The sequence below is a fragment of the Macrobrachium rosenbergii genome, chromosome 48 (genome assembly GCF_040412425.1).
Source record: "Macrobrachium rosenbergii isolate ZJJX-2024 chromosome 48, ASM4041242v1, whole genome shotgun sequence".
Classification (NCBI taxonomy): Eukaryota; Metazoa; Arthropoda; class Malacostraca; order Decapoda; family Palaemonidae; genus Macrobrachium; species Macrobrachium rosenbergii.
Window position 1 is genome coordinate 8,949,495 of NC_089788.1, and position 15,481 is coordinate 8,964,975.

A 15,481-nucleotide genomic window follows, 5' to 3' on the forward strand; every position below is an offset into this window, starting at 1 on the left:
TCACCTTGAAAAGAAGCTAAAGAAAACTACACAGTGGCTGAACAACCACCATAGGGCCAAGAAGATGGCATCCAGAGCCTACAGGTGTTCACTTGTAGAAAAAGGAAGTCTTTTTGTCAGCATCCTGCTACTGATACCTTAAGTCAAAATTTTCCCTGAATAGGATTAGGAAAACTCTGATCCAAGGGCTAAAATGAGCAAAATTTATTTATCTTCTGTAAAGGAACCACAACCATAACAAAAACAATTGTGAAAAATCTCGAGGCACAGTTTCAGGGCCAGAGCCCATCTTTCTATGATACCTGAAAGTATTGAAAGTATTGAAAGGGTAAAATCTGTCACATATGCCACTTTCCTGAGGAGAGTCGTTTAGAGGGGAAAGGCACATGGAGTCTTGATTAGACCAACTTCTCCCAGCGCTGTCTCTGTTGAGCATGATGGATGTTCCTCATAAAAGAGATAGGGTAATAAAAAGGACAGAAAGGAAGAACTAAAACACAGAAAGAAGGGAAAGGGTGGAAACTGTGTTCTCTACTCCTGCCTTACTGTCTCGAGTTCAATTCCTTGCTTTGGTGGTGAACATTTCCAAGTCATCAGATAAAGCAGCTGACAGGAAGGGGAGGAGGCAGACACTGTTTCCCACTCCCACTTTACTCTCTCTCTCAATCTCTTTTGGAACCATATAAAAATTCAGACATACTTTGTCCTAGGGATGGCTGTCCTGAAGGAAGACCTGTAGCTGGACATGCAGTAGAAATCATGACTTGACAGACCACATCTCCAAAGTTTGGTCCCTATGTATTGGGATGGAGGGAGATGATGGAAACTGTTTCCTACTCTCACCTTATGTCTCTCATTTAATTCCCTGCTGTAACAATGAAGACTCTTAGGATAATAGCTGAAGAAGCCAACATCACCTGTAGAACATGATTTTGACTATTTCTGGAACATGAACAACCAGAACAGAGGTGGTCATGTACAAATGTCCACAGTCACCATCCCAGTGTTATAAGAGGAGTGCAAGGACTGCTCTAAATTCTCCGTGCTTTCCAGCACTAAGTGGTAACCAGGAAAGTCAGAGGTAAGGGTGGAAAAACTTGCTGGAAGATGAGAGATTACCTAGGCATGAACATGCAATTTACTGAAGGAAATGGGTGAAATGGAAGGGGTAGAGAAGCACATGTGTGCTCGGCCCTTCCATCAAGATCTTTTCCTAACCTCTGTGTTATTCCCTGTGAAGAGTGAGCTGCTTGAACGAATGTAGCATTTAAGATAGAAGTGCATGCACAGAGCAGCCTCTTTAGAGACTGGCTAACAAAGAACAAACTGCTGCACCTCTCTTTGAGGTCTCATTGGAGGTCAGTAATCAATCTCGTGACTACTGACAGCTTCTCTTGGTATATGGTCTCAAAAAGGGAAGGTTCACTGAAAATCCCGAAAGATAACACTGAGGAGAAGAGTCATGAAGAACTCTCCATTTGTAGTCCAAGGACAGAGAATGAAGGAGAAAGCCGGAAGGGCATAGTTAGTAACCTGATGGTCCATTCTGGTAAACTTCACTTGAAAAAATCTGAAACAAAGGCAGTTTCTGAGACTTCTCATAACTATCACTTTGTTTCTCTAGTATTCAAACCAAAAACCTAACTGTAAAGACAAAGTTAATATACTGTATGAACACTTGTAACTGTCTTAACATGGCAAACCTGTAGCTTCAGGTTTATATAAATAAGCATACTTATATAAAGATACAGGGTACTGTTAAACAAATAAATACTGATAGTTGTTCCAGTATCCCTGATATACACATCAACCACCAAATACAAAACGAAAAGCAATTTATCGAGCTTCATAACTCAGTTGATAACTGTGATTGCACAAGAAGGGAACACCTGATTAAAAGGTAAAGGCTTATGTTCCCATATTAACAAATTTGAGCATTAGTTCTTTGAGCAAGCCCTGTGAGTAGCAACGTCTTAGAGGTCTCTTTCAATTATTTTATATGATAGTAGCAATGAAAAGAATAGCTTACCTTCATCCTCATAATCATCGTCGTCATCGTCATCATCTGTCTCAGGATCATTAAGGGATCCAGTTGATGCATTGCTGACAAGAGAATTTGTTCGGCCACTTGGTTTATTTGAAAGTCCTCTCACGCTTAATCCAGGCGCAACTTCGGCAACCAACTTCTTGTTCTGAGGAAATAGTTACTAGATATTAAGAAATTCACACCATTTAAGCACACGCAGGACATTTATTATACTTAACTGTGCAAATGGAACCTTTGTGTCCCAGAATTTCTGGCAAGTTAGACCAACCCAACAATGGGGCAAGATGTATTCCGAAGGACTGCATGTAAGTTGGCATGGATGTTTCAAAAGTGACTGTATATCAAGTGGTGCTTTATAATTTATAAATTAATTTTATTTTATTACATACAGGCAGTCCCCGGTTTACGACGGTTCCGGCTTACGACGTTCCGAGGTTACGACGCTTTTCAAATATATTCATCAGAAATTATTTCCTGGCTTACGACGCATGTTCCGGGGTTACGACGCGTCGTATGCCGATCCGACGGAAGAAATATGGCCCCAAAATGGCAGAATAATCATAATTTGAAGGTTTTTTTTATGTAAAACTCAATAATAATGCAGTTTACATCGTTTTCAATGCACCCAGAGCATTAAAAGTAAGGTTTTCTTATGATTTTTGACGATTTTCGACGATGTTCCGGCTTACGACGATTTTCGGGTTACGACGCGGCGCAAGAACGGAACCCCCGTCGTAAACCGGGGACCGCCTGTATTCAAAAACATTTTACATTTTTTACTTATACACTGTTCAAAAAGTCTCGTCATATGAGCAGATGGATAATGCTAGTTGGTTTAAGTTGGAGATGGTCTGCACACCACTCTGTCTTGGATGGGGGAAATTCATACCCGGAGCAACAAAAGCTATCAACAGAAATACTTTGCTGATTTATTATCATGATCATGTTTAACCCACAGTAAAAGCAACTGAATGCAAAAAACTAATTTTTCTCCTAAATATTATTCTCTAAAAAACATCAGTTCCTTCATACTTGCGGGATTTCTATGAAATAAGCATACTTACCTTCATTAAATGAGTGACACATTTTATGAGTAGCTCCTATATTCCATACTGATTAAAAAAAACCCTCCACAGTATAATATTTTAAATTTAGGACAGCCTAAGCTGTCGCTTACAGCCAATGGGTTAAAGACAGAACTTCATAAGCTAACATTACAAGACAACAGAAATCACCAACTACACATACCAGTAATCTTCCTCATTCTCTGTCAAACACTAGGAACTGTAAGTTCCAATATAAATGCAAACTACAGTCAAGATAAGTATTAATGCTGTATGACACATGCAAGTTTTGTTAGTTTATGTAATATGAGTCTCTCCTACTGTTCAATATTATCACAGAGGTAGTAATGGGAATGGTTAGATGAAAGACTGAAGATGTAGATGAAAAGTCATGATACAAAATACAAGTTTGTGAATAGTGTCGAGTGGCTGATGTTTGCTGAGAAATGACGTACTAGTCAGTGGGAATGAACAGAAGATGCAGACAGGTTCAAATTTTAAGATAATGTCAGCAAGAGTAATGGTTTTGGTGATATGTACTAAAAAATCATCCGTGGGAATGGTTATGTCTGATCTAGTCATACCTCTTTTCTTTTAATGTATTTAAGAGGAGATATCCAGCATACAGTATTTTAATATTAAAACCTGTTGCTTATGACTTATGAAACGAATACTTACCTTGTACTAGAGCGTTTTTAATAATTTCAGTGGTTACAATGTACTTTATGTTTATTAATAGTAACCCATGGAATGTACAATTAACCACAAAAAACTTTTCCTCCTAACATTTTTCTACAGCAATTATTAATCCCCTGTCCTTACTGGTTTTCTACTAGGGGAGAAGAATTTCTTTTAACAGAAAACAGTAGAAACTGAGATTTACTGAGTAAGTCCTGTGTTCTGTACTGATAACAAAGAAGTACATATGATGTTTCTAAGAAGTACATATGATGTTTCAAAGTCAAGACAGGCTGAGCTGTCGTTTGCAACCTGTGGGTTAAAAAAATTCTTCATTCCTTTACAAGGTCTGGAAGACTGCAAAATCTTTTTAAAAAACGTGAAGTACCTGGTTTTGAACTCACTTTAATTAAGATACGGTGCTTGAGCTGTGATGGACTTGGAAGATGAACGTCCTCAGAAAAATCAGATTCAAAAAGAAATTTTGTGACCAATTTTTCACCAAACACTTGCATGAATATTTGTGCCATCCGGGTCTGCTGAGGTACAGAACAATGATTTTCAATAGACAGTATGATGGGGTATGGAGAGGTAATAAAAGCACTGCGATTTATTGTCTCCACAACACTCCTGCAATTAAATAGTGAAAAATCTCTCATTAGGACATCAATATATGATAAAAATTACAATGACTTCTACAGTACTGCATATTTTGCTTTGAATAACATGGGAGATCCTTTTGCTATTTCATACTTGACAACATACAAAAACTAGATACAGTATAGTACTGTATTTACATTTATGATTAATCTCTTGAAATCGTGAATTATTATGTCACTGTCCAGGAAAAAGAACTAACTTTTTCACAGAACAAAAATCAAATTCATACTGCGGAAACTTTGCATTCATTTGTATATATTATGTTACAAATTTTTTTTCATTTTTCTTTCTTCAAATATCCTTTTAATAAGCTATGGTGTAACCAATGTACAATACAATAAAACATATTCATATAGCAAGATTTAAAATGACAGTTATCCAGATTGCATTACCTATAAGGGCCACCAATTAATGTTGCACAACACTGAGGATAATTATGGTATGCATAATCAAAGGTGCCAGCTTCATTGCTGTCTTTTTTGCATTTTTTTGTAGTTATTTTTCTTTCCCATTACCATAAAATGAAAGATCATATACAATTACACAGTAGTAATGTACAGTATTTCAAAATTGAATTGTAATAACTGGCAATTTAATTTTCCACTTACTCTTACAAATCAAAATTAGAATAAACCCAATTTATATAAGAAAAATAGCTTCCCACAATAACAATCCCAACTGACCATGTTTTTATCTTTTATTTGTTTTTGTAAGAGGAATGGTACTCGACGAGAAAAATTTATGATGTCACAATACAATTTGACCTTGTCTAAAACACTACATTCATGAAAAGTTTTAAACTAAACCTGACTTACTTGAATGGAATTTTTGTTGTAAAGGTGTGTCCATGGTAGATCATAGGTGTCTCGTCATCACCATCCCAGCAATCAAGTTCTACACAGCGACAACCAGTCAAGAGGACCTGAATTTTGTGTGCGATTATAATCTACTCTATACAGTGTATTCACTGTATGTACAGTTCAAATCAAAACATTCACTGTCCCATAAAAATTGACATTTAAGATTCTAACATACTTCAGATAAGAAAGAATGAACCAGAAAAAAGACATTTGTATCTGATTTGATTACATCATTCAAAAAACAATAACCCATAGGAAGTATAAACAATTTTTATAAACAAATAGAATAACCTATGTTATTCACTATCGAGATTTGTTTTAAAGATAGCAAGAAGATAATTTTGTTAGGAATATCAAAATATAACAGTTGGTACTAGCAAGCAAGACAGGAATAACTCCAGTATAGTTGGAGAATTTAGAAAACCCTTTTTAACAAAAATGCCAAAAATTGAAAACTTGCATATATCCTTATGAGCCATATCTCAAAAGAGTGAGTGAAACAGCAAAAGATGAGACAGAAACACAAATTTGTGTGATATAAGAATTGCTTAAATAATAAAAAAAAAGCTGAAATCATTCATGATTAAAATTAGTTTATCATATGCTACGGACAAAAAAATGTTCAGTACAGGACTGTCCTAAGTGGAACCCAGAATCCACTGATGGGTATGCATGGTGGCGGTCATCCAGCCAGCTGTCAAATCTTTTTCTACTGATTTTCGAATGAGTCTGTTGTGAAACAAATGCCTTTGAAATCATATTTACAGCATTAAAGTAATGAAATAATATTGTCCTGAGGTTAACAAAAAATCCTCTAAAAATCACTACTTTGTAATCTTACTTTTTACTTTTCAGTTTAGTATTTATGCTTCAAGATAAAGAAGGCTTTTTGACTTAATGAACATATCTCTTGTGTTTCCAAATACCAACCTGACTGTAGAGTTCAACAGATGATTCACCCTTCAACTGGTGCCCTGTCAGGTAAGTGTTATGGGAGGAGGCGATATAATAATTGGAGAGGGGCATTGTCATGTCATCATCATCAGGTGTTAATCGCTCATCTAGGAATGCATAGTTGTCTTCATCCATCATAAACCTTGCAAAACCTTCAAAGGACATCAACTCTTGAGCCCTGGGAAAAGTTATAGGTGCAGAATTAAGAAACTGCATACAGTATTACACAATTATCTACAAAGCGTAACTGATATTTATCAAATAAAATACGCTCTGATATTTTTATCAAATGAAATGCCAAACTACTACAGTAATTACTTGTATTAACTGATACAGGCAGTCCTCGGTTATTGGCGGGGGTTCCGTTCTGAGGGTGTGATGAAAACCGAAAATCGCCACTAACCGGAAATCGGCGATTTCCGGCGGCTTTTCGGCGATTTTCGGGGCTTATCGGCGCCGAAAAGCGCCGATTGTCGGTTACTTACGCCTCTGTTAGGTATGTATCAGCACCACTACCAAATTATCGGCGCCCATAAGCGGGAATCGGCGATTTTTGGCGCCGAAAACGCTAGACAAGCGCCGTAAAACCGGATCACCATTAACTGAGCCCGCCGTTAACCAGGGACTGCCTAAATGCTTTCTCAACAATATATTAAAATTCTTTTTCAATATATTAAAATTCTTAATAAGTCTCTTTTTACATATTGGAAGGCATCTAAAATTAAGTGAAAGTTATAGTAATAGAAATATAACAAGCTCCAAAAAGAAATTTTTTAAAAACTAGAAAAAGCATAACTTAAAATGCTAATTGATAATCTAGTAACTACTGTACTGTCAATTATTCTTCATTAATCATTAATTTAACCAGACCACTGTGTTAATATTCTTAACTCTTTTAGTTTATTATCTTTTTTCAAACAGTCCAATTTACAGCAGACTCCATGTTCTAGATGAATCAGTTCTATTAATTCTTTAGACCACCATGGATCTTTCTTTTTGCTGTTACTGAGTAAAGGTTATGTGAGAATGTACACTTGTCCACAGCATCGGTAATGAAATTTGTGATATATTTAGTGGTTTCCTAGTAGTCTCTATGATTACATGGTAGAACTACGAGGTAAATAAAGAGTTTTTCCCCGTATGGGATGGAATTACCTAACTTGGCTTGTAAAATAAGTTGTTATTATTATTGGAAGACTTATCCTTTCTTTGACAGAACATAAATTTCACACCTGAGTGCTGTTGTATTAGAGTTCTCAATAAAAGGAACCTTGGCCACTGTTCACTCCCACAGAGCAAGTCATAATGAATCAAGTTTGGAAGCGGTTTCAATATTTCACGGTTTCAGTTTCTTATCCTATTGTTTTAAAGTAACATGTTGGGTTGGGTCTGTTTTTGACTTGAGGATTGGTCATCAACATCCAAAGTGAAATTAATTATGAGAAGTGAGTTAGTTCATTCATCTAGGAAAGCCTTCCATCCATCTAGGGGACCTACAGAAGACAAGCACAGTTTTGTTACACGGTGACTGTCCTGGGAGAACTTCCTAGATATACACCTCACCCAACCAAGAAAGGTACTTGAATCCTACAAGTGAGGAGGCAAGCAGTTCATCCTTGCCCTTCTTATGTTCTAAGAGTAATCTAATCCATCTTCAACTAGTATTTGTGTCAACAGCTAAGGGTTAATTCTGGCAGCATGATATGCAAAAAATGGAGCCAGATGATTAGAAAATGCTTGGCTAATTCAGTCTATAAAGAGCACTTTGGGATTTCGGTAAAAGGTAAATGTCAATAGGACAATATTAATAACTCAGGCCTACTATGCACATCTTGTCCAGAATACGGAATCCTGTGCAATTAATAAATGAAAAACTTATAGTTAACATATCCCTAATCACCTTAAAGTTGGATCTGGTTCATGCCGATCAAGCAGGAGTTTTAATTCCTCATCAGTACGTTCCTCTCCTTGTTGCTCTTCGAGGAATCTGCGTAGTTCTATCATTGTTATCACCTGAAAATAAAAATGGTGTATATTATTTTTATCTACTTGTATGTAGTATGGTATCTTACTTCTGGCATTTCACTAAATCATTTAACTATAGACTGGGTACTGAAGTTTATTAATTAAAGGAATGTGGCAAGCCTTATAACAAACAGGGATGTGGTATTTTCTTCAGCATGCAACAGAAAATAAACTATAAAATATATACATATAGTAAATGCTATTATGTTCTGTGTCACAAAAGTACCAATATACTGTACAATATTATGAAAAAAAAGCTAACCTGGCTCTTAGAACTCTCAACACCAGCACAGTTTGTAACTATACTTGCTGCTGCAATAGCATCAAAGATCTTTTTCTTTTGGCAATTATTACGGAAGACTAGAAGATCTAGCGAGGTATTTCTGGTGAGTAGACCGAGAGTACGTTTTGAAAACGCCTGTCGGTGAGCTGGACTTGGGGGTGAGGTAGGGCTGGTTGGGTCTTCTAGTGAACTGTCAGAAAGACTCTTACGGGTCACAGCTAAAGTTTTGAATAGCTCGCGAAGATCTTTCCTTGCTCGAAGACTGAATGACTTGTACAAAACCACAAAATCCGTGAAGTCCAGTTCAGCAGCCTGTGTAATTGGTTCACCACGAAATCCACGAGGAGCTAAAGTCATAAATTCTCCAGCTCCACTTGACCGACTACGTTCCCTATGAAGAAGTTAAGAAACAACTATACATAGCTTTGAGCATGATGCAATGATATCCATTTCAGTAACTGAAATGTATATCATTACTCAACTGAAAATACATTAATACAAAAATGATGGCACAAAAGTCATCTTCGTAAAACAATGCTGAATGTCAAGTAAAATAAGTTAATAATAATGATAACAGAGCAATAGTAATGAAAATCAATAATGGCAACTTTACCTGTAACTAACAGTCTGCTGGGGAGGTGAAGGCAAACCAGTTGCAGGATCATATGATGCCCTAGTAATTGCTGGTGAATGGATATGGGGTACATGTTGCACTGGACCAATAAGATGCTCAGCAGTGGTTTCATAAGATCTGGAGCGTGGAGGAGAAGGCTGGGCAGGAGGAACAATAGTGCGGCGACTAGTAGTAGAAAGTGCTGGTGAGGGAACAATTCTTGTCTCCTCAACTCTGGTACCATCCTGAAATTTAATATAACACCTCAAGAAAAAAGTTAACCAAAAACAGCAAGTCATTACAATCTGTAGAATTATAATCTACCATCATTCTTTAATCTAGCACGTTATTTGTAAAAGGTGATAACATAGAATTCCAACCTTTGTAACATTGATTGTGGCCTGGGATTTCAGTTTCTTTAGCCTGGTAGATCCAGAACCTCTTTTGGCTGCTATTGGGTCTTGTGGTGACATACTGCCAGCAGTAGAAGTGGTCCAATTTCTTCCTCCAAAAATCTAACAACAAAAGCAAAGAAATAAGTACTAAAATACCAAGGTGGATTTGGTTCTCTCAACTATAATTATTCTGCACATTAGTACTGGTAACACATTTCAATTAAAGCATTTCTTATTCATTCAAACGATATGCCTAAAATTTGGTTTCAAAAGTTACCTTTATAGCTTCAGCTGGCTTTGGACCACTGCAAGCTTCATCTTCAAAATAAAGCTTCAGGTACTGTTCCTTCAACCAATAAAGACGTTTATCACTTATGCTTGCTAATCGCCTCTGAGCACGAACTAAAACCTGTAATTTGGTGGAAAACATTTAATTTGTGGCTCCACAATGCACATGTGCAATATTCAATCAGTTTTTACCAACTTCTAGAATATCTGAATTTCAAATTTGACAAAAAAAGGCTAATAGATTACCTGTAATCCTTGACACCAAAGTTTAGCTACAGAGGGAGGGGCTACTAATACCATGAGGCGATTGTCAGCAAGGTTGGCACCATATACTAGAGAGACACAGCTTTCCAAACTTACTGGATTTTCAAGTAAGTACCTGTAACAAATAAATACGACCATTTCATTTCCACGTGTATCAGTGTAATACAGTAAACAATGTCATTATAAGAAAATCATGTGATGGATCTCAGGTACTTTTCCTACCTTCTTGCAACAGCTGCAATGTAATTTGTCTCTCTGAACCCTAGTTCAACTTCTTTAAGACATGAGATCTCCACAAACCCTTCTTCTGGAGAACCTCCACTCAACTCTGGAGAAACCGAGTACTGAAAAGTAACAAAATGCTTGGTCACTTATAAAATATCACACTATGGTGATAGTTGCACAAAAACAAACAATAAGCTATGATTTAAAATATCAGAGGAAAAGTACATCTGCTATATTGGCCCGTCAATACAATGCATTTATACCAGATCTAAAGACACTCATACAAGAAGTACTGTACATGAATTCAGTTTTCCTTTTATTAAATTCATAAATAATCACATAAATGTTATCAAATAAAACTTGCATACCTTAAGTATTAGACCTGGAGATACAAGTTCTTCAGGATTTGCACCTAAAATATAATCTGGCTGTGAGGAAGAGTGACCAGCACGAAGGGCTGACCATGGAGGTCGACACCAAGTTAGAGTCCCATTGCTCCTTTCTAGCCTTACATAAACTAGACAGCTTCTACCACTCTCTGGGTCCCAGTGGACAACCGTAGTCCCATGATGAAGGATCTGTAAGACATTAAAGTATTTTGCAAGTCAGTTGAGCATGATGCTCACAATTCTCAGTTTATGCTTATTAACATGTAAACGTCCTACAGCCTAAGAGGAAGAGGATTACGTTTATTGTTGAAAGTTTCCTAATAAATATTTTATGGGACAGAAAAAGGCATGAACAAAGTATGAAGTTAAGGGGTTACTGGAAACAGGGGTAAGTTTGAAAAGATATGGATAACTGGAATATCAGAATACTGTATTAAAGTAGACAAAAACTGAATTATATTGTACTACAATGAGCATATTATATAATTGTGTATTGTCCTTCTGATATTGTAATAATGGGTAACTACTGTTCCAATAGTCTTGAACCTTCTATATTAAGTGCACTATGCTATAGTGTTAATATATGGCACACACAACAATTGTACATAATTTTAACAAGTTACAGATAGTGAAACATGGCAAGATTTAAAAAGTTGCAGATAATGAAATTGGGTGAAATTAGCATACAATAGTAAGTAAAAACACAACTGGCTATAACTTTCAAACTATGGAAGATTTAAATTAGTATTCTGTGGAGTGGGATGATGTTTGTTTCCACTACTGTACTGTAAGCAGTACAGAGACATGAGCACAGACTAAGAAAACAGAGGGGTTCTGAAGAAACGTGACTATGGAATGTGAAGACTCATGGCTGGAGTGCGATGGAAAGATCACATTACAAATGAAAATGTAAATGTTTCAGAGATGTGATATCAAGGGACTAGAAAGAATGTGAAGAGAAAGGATGAGGAACAGTTCGTCAGAAAAATAGTAGATACAGAAGTAGCAGATAAAGATCAGTTAAAAGGATGAGAAAATTATAAAAAAAAATGGCCCAGATAAATAGAATAGAATAGAATAGAATAGAATACAGAACTTTGACCAAAGGCCGAATGCTGGGACGTATGAGGTCATTCAGGCTCGAAGGGAAATTGACAGTAGAAACGTCTGAAAGGTGTAACAGGAGTAAAACCTCACAGTTGCCTTATGAATCAATTGTTAGGAGATGGTGAAACGTCAGATGGAAGAAAGAGAATACGAATGGATGTACAGTAAAAGGAACGAAAGGGGTTGCAGTTAGGGGCCGAGGGGACGCTGCCAGGAACCTTTACTAATGCCTACAGTGCACCATGCGATGTGCACTGACGGCACTATCCCCCTACGTGGATGGCCCAGACAAAGATCTAGATCAATGGGAGTTCAGGAAAAGAAAGCACAAGACAGAAGACTGGAGAGAGGAAACTTTTCACATATGACCCTGTAAACGGGAAAGCTGACGAAAAAGCTTTGATGACGACATTGATCTCATTCAATTACCTGCAACGTGTGTAAATTCAACCCAACAGTAGATCTTGGAAGTGGAATGAGGGTCACACCATGGTCATTGCTCAGCGGTTGCACTGGATGATAGTCTTCTAATTCGCCACCACCAATTTCATCATCTTGGCTTCCAACATTGACCAAACTGAAAAAAGTTATTTTCAAATAAAAATGGAAAACCACAAGACTAATTTTCCAGATGGTATGTAGTTTACACTTACACTAAATAAATATATTGTTATCAATATAAACGAAAATAAAATGGCATTTCGGAGAACTGTTAGAAGAAATTCTAATGAAATATAAACTAACCAAACAAACGCAAAAGAAATTATTGGTTTCAATAAAAAGAAAAGTTTTTAAAAGACAGCATTTTAAAAGACTGAATGGTAAAAGTCATACCTCAAACTTCTAGATAAAACGAAGTATTGTTGTACATTTGTTACAAGTATCATAACACCCTATACTATATATTTTACAGAGAAAAGGATACAATAACCTTACACAGACAAATGAAGAACAATAGAACACCAATGAATACAGATTTCTGAAGCATGAAAGTACTGCAGGGTAGAAAGTTATGAGGAAAATATGATGCCTTCTCACCTGAGAGAACCTTTCAACATAGTCTGTGCTATGTAATGGCATCTTGCCACATAATGCTGATGAAATGTTGTGATTCTATCGACAACCATTCGGGCATCATAAATCTTAGCCATATTTATCAGACCTCCCGGGCCTATGCGAGTAAAGAAGCTATCCTCTCCACAGTAGTCAGATATAAACTGCAAAAGGAAAAACGAGTCTTATATTAATACCACAAATTGTTAATATGAAAACATTATGGTTCCTGGATACATCTGCCATTGATATTTCAATAAGATTAAAAAATAATGAAGTTATGGAGTTTATATTTTATACCTTGACTGATTCTATTTGTTGGAAACAAGGACATGGCTGTCCTTTATGCAGTGTAACTGTGAAAATTACTACCAAAGTCTAGGATGGTAATGTTTCCTTAGTTAACACAAATCTAGTTCATAATAAAATAATCAACCTGAAATATTAGAAACCCACTATAAAACATTGCCAACATGTAGAACCATGAGAAGGTGAAAAATGAAAAATTTCCAAACTTCACACTGGTTATGACTAAATAATTTATCAAACTGTTCCTTCTATTTCCTTTTAAATACGCCATTTACTCTTTATACTCACTGTTGGGGTATCCACGATTACAGATGGGTAATGAAACTCACCAGCATTCAAGCATGCATGAATTCTCTACCTTAGAATGGATAGAAATATAAGGTAAAAATTTTGCAAAGTTTCAGAAACACAAATCTGCTAACGACAGCAGAAATTCTTACCTCTACTTCCTGACCATCTTCCGCCAGCACAACTAGAGAAGGAGTCGACTGCAGGATGTTCATTAGGTCTCTTAAGAAAGAGCCAAAGAAAGGTACCACCTGGCATTCCGGAAGTAAAAGCGCCCTGTCAAGGGCCGCTTCATATTCAGCTCTGCTTTCTCCCATTAAGACCCCAGAGAGAAAATCCAGAACTGGCAGCTGCTCATTTTCAAGGCTCAACCAAAAAGGTTTTAGCTTGTCAGACCTGCATAAATAATAATCTTTGTAACAAATTACTGTGAAAAATGCTTTACAAAATGTTTAAAAAAGTCTTAGTAAAACATTAGTTATGTAAATATGCACCTGAATGAGAGAAACCTACATAATCAACTTACATTTCATCACGACACTTTTAAATGTGTCAAGTAAAAAAAAAAAAAATGACAATATTTAGTCACCAGGAATGCGACAAAGTACTGTAACGTCTTTCAGACTGGGGATTATTTTTGCTTGTTTTTCAGTTGTTTCCTAATTTGTCAATTTTCTCGAACATTAAAAACTCAAAAAGCGGGAGTGGCAAATTACTGGTGCATTTCAGGTTACCAATATTGTCTTCCATGTTAAAAATGGTTTGCCTGTATGACATAAATCACAGAACTATTGATGTTGAAAGTTTGGCATTTTATATTTAAATAGTCTTTGATTTTGAGATGATTTAAATAGTCTTTGACTTTGAGAAGATTTAAGTAGTCTTTGACTTTGAGAAGATTTAAAGACTTTGATTTTGAGATTTAAATAGTCTTTGACTTTGAGAAGATTTAAATAGTCTTTGACTTTGAGAAGGACAAAGTCTCTCATACTGGGGCCAGGTGATAAGGTCAGTTCGAGTTCCTTCTTTCTAATGATCAAGATCTAGCAGAATCCTCACCATATGAATTTGGTGGAAATTAAAAACAGCAGCAGAGTATGATGATGGAGAAAACAGCTGCTGCATAAACAGAATTCCCTACATGGCTAGTTCTTCAACAACGTTACAGAGCTTTATAACTAGGATTTATTTGTATGGCCTCTTTCGACAACTTGGGCTCAGCACCCTTTATTTGTTTACATAGTTCTATTTTGATCTTAAAACTCTCAATACTTTCTGCCACTTCCTCTGATTACAGTATACTAAAAATGACACCAGCCTGTGGTGGCAAAGGATCTACTTATAACAACAATAAAATGCCACTTCCATCTTAGAAATACAGTGTAAAATCCGATTATTACTCACGTCAGACCCGTAAGGATCTCCATGGCTCCATTGAAATTAGCCATATTCCAACAAGCCAACGCAACCCGCAGAATACAGGACAACACGGCTTTTCTGTCTTCGTGGGTCGGCTGAGAAACAATCACGTGTGTTATCCATGATGACACCTGAAAAATGCATGCCATTAGATATACTGCATATGAAGAAAAGAATGAGTCAGCAGATGCAGTTAATCACTGTGTACTGTATACATAAAATTATATGCAAGGCTTGGCAACACAGGTTTCCCAGAAATGAAAAGAGTAACGAGAACTGCTTTTTGGACAGACCTCATTGAATCTCTTGGTTAAACTTCCAACTGTCGCAGTGGGTGACAGGTGCTCGTTGTGGTCACGCGGTCTCAGGTCGCTGGTAACATGTCTGATGTAGGCGATTGGGGGCACTCGGTAAAACAGCTCGTACTCCACTTCTGTTAACCTGAGAGCAACTTCTTCTGGAAAGTGAAGAAGCTTCTGCAGTTGCTCTAACTCATCTGAATACAGCATACCCATGCCCATGCCACAAGGAACAAGTTCCCCTGAAATGATATGCATTCG

The 15,481-nt window shown here is 36.7% G+C and overlaps 1 protein-coding gene across 3 annotated transcripts in view; it reads right to left on the reverse strand.

Moving 5' to 3' along the window:
• LOC136831246 (1-phosphatidylinositol 4,5-bisphosphate phosphodiesterase epsilon-1-like) overlaps nt 1–15,481 on the reverse strand; it is a 417,095-nt gene that overhangs the window by 7,492 nt on the left and 394,122 nt on the right. For 2 of the 3 annotated variants that reach the window (XM_067091301.1, XM_067091300.1), the window contains exons 24-40: nt 15,215–15,462; nt 14,907–15,052; nt 13,655–13,898; nt 12,891–13,069; nt 12,282–12,429; nt 10,725–10,934; nt 10,354–10,475; nt 10,114–10,246; nt 9,857–9,988; nt 9,565–9,699; nt 9,185–9,429; nt 8,551–8,962; nt 8,164–8,276; nt 6,240–6,441; nt 5,265–5,371; nt 4,194–4,419; nt 2,030–2,192 (exon numbers count right to left, since the gene is read on the reverse strand). Coding sequence is in view for 1 of the 3 variants with exons in the window: in XM_067091302.1 (XP_066947403.1) it covers nt 2,030–2,192; nt 4,194–4,419; nt 5,265–5,371; nt 6,240–6,441; nt 8,164–8,276; nt 8,551–8,953; nt 9,185–9,429; nt 9,565–9,699; nt 9,857–9,988; nt 10,114–10,246; nt 10,354–10,475; nt 10,725–10,934; nt 12,282–12,429; nt 12,891–13,069; nt 13,655–13,898; nt 14,907–15,052; nt 15,215–15,462 (3,156 nt within the window). In the remaining 2 variants the exon portion in view is untranslated. The remainder of the gene's footprint in view (nt 1–2,029; nt 2,193–4,193; nt 4,420–5,264; nt 5,372–6,239; nt 6,442–8,163; nt 8,277–8,550; nt 8,963–9,184; nt 9,430–9,564; nt 9,700–9,856; nt 9,989–10,113; nt 10,247–10,353; nt 10,476–10,724; nt 10,935–12,281; nt 12,430–12,890; nt 13,070–13,654; nt 13,899–14,906; nt 15,053–15,214; nt 15,463–15,481) is intronic. The other variant, XM_067091302.1, reaches the window with a different exon arrangement.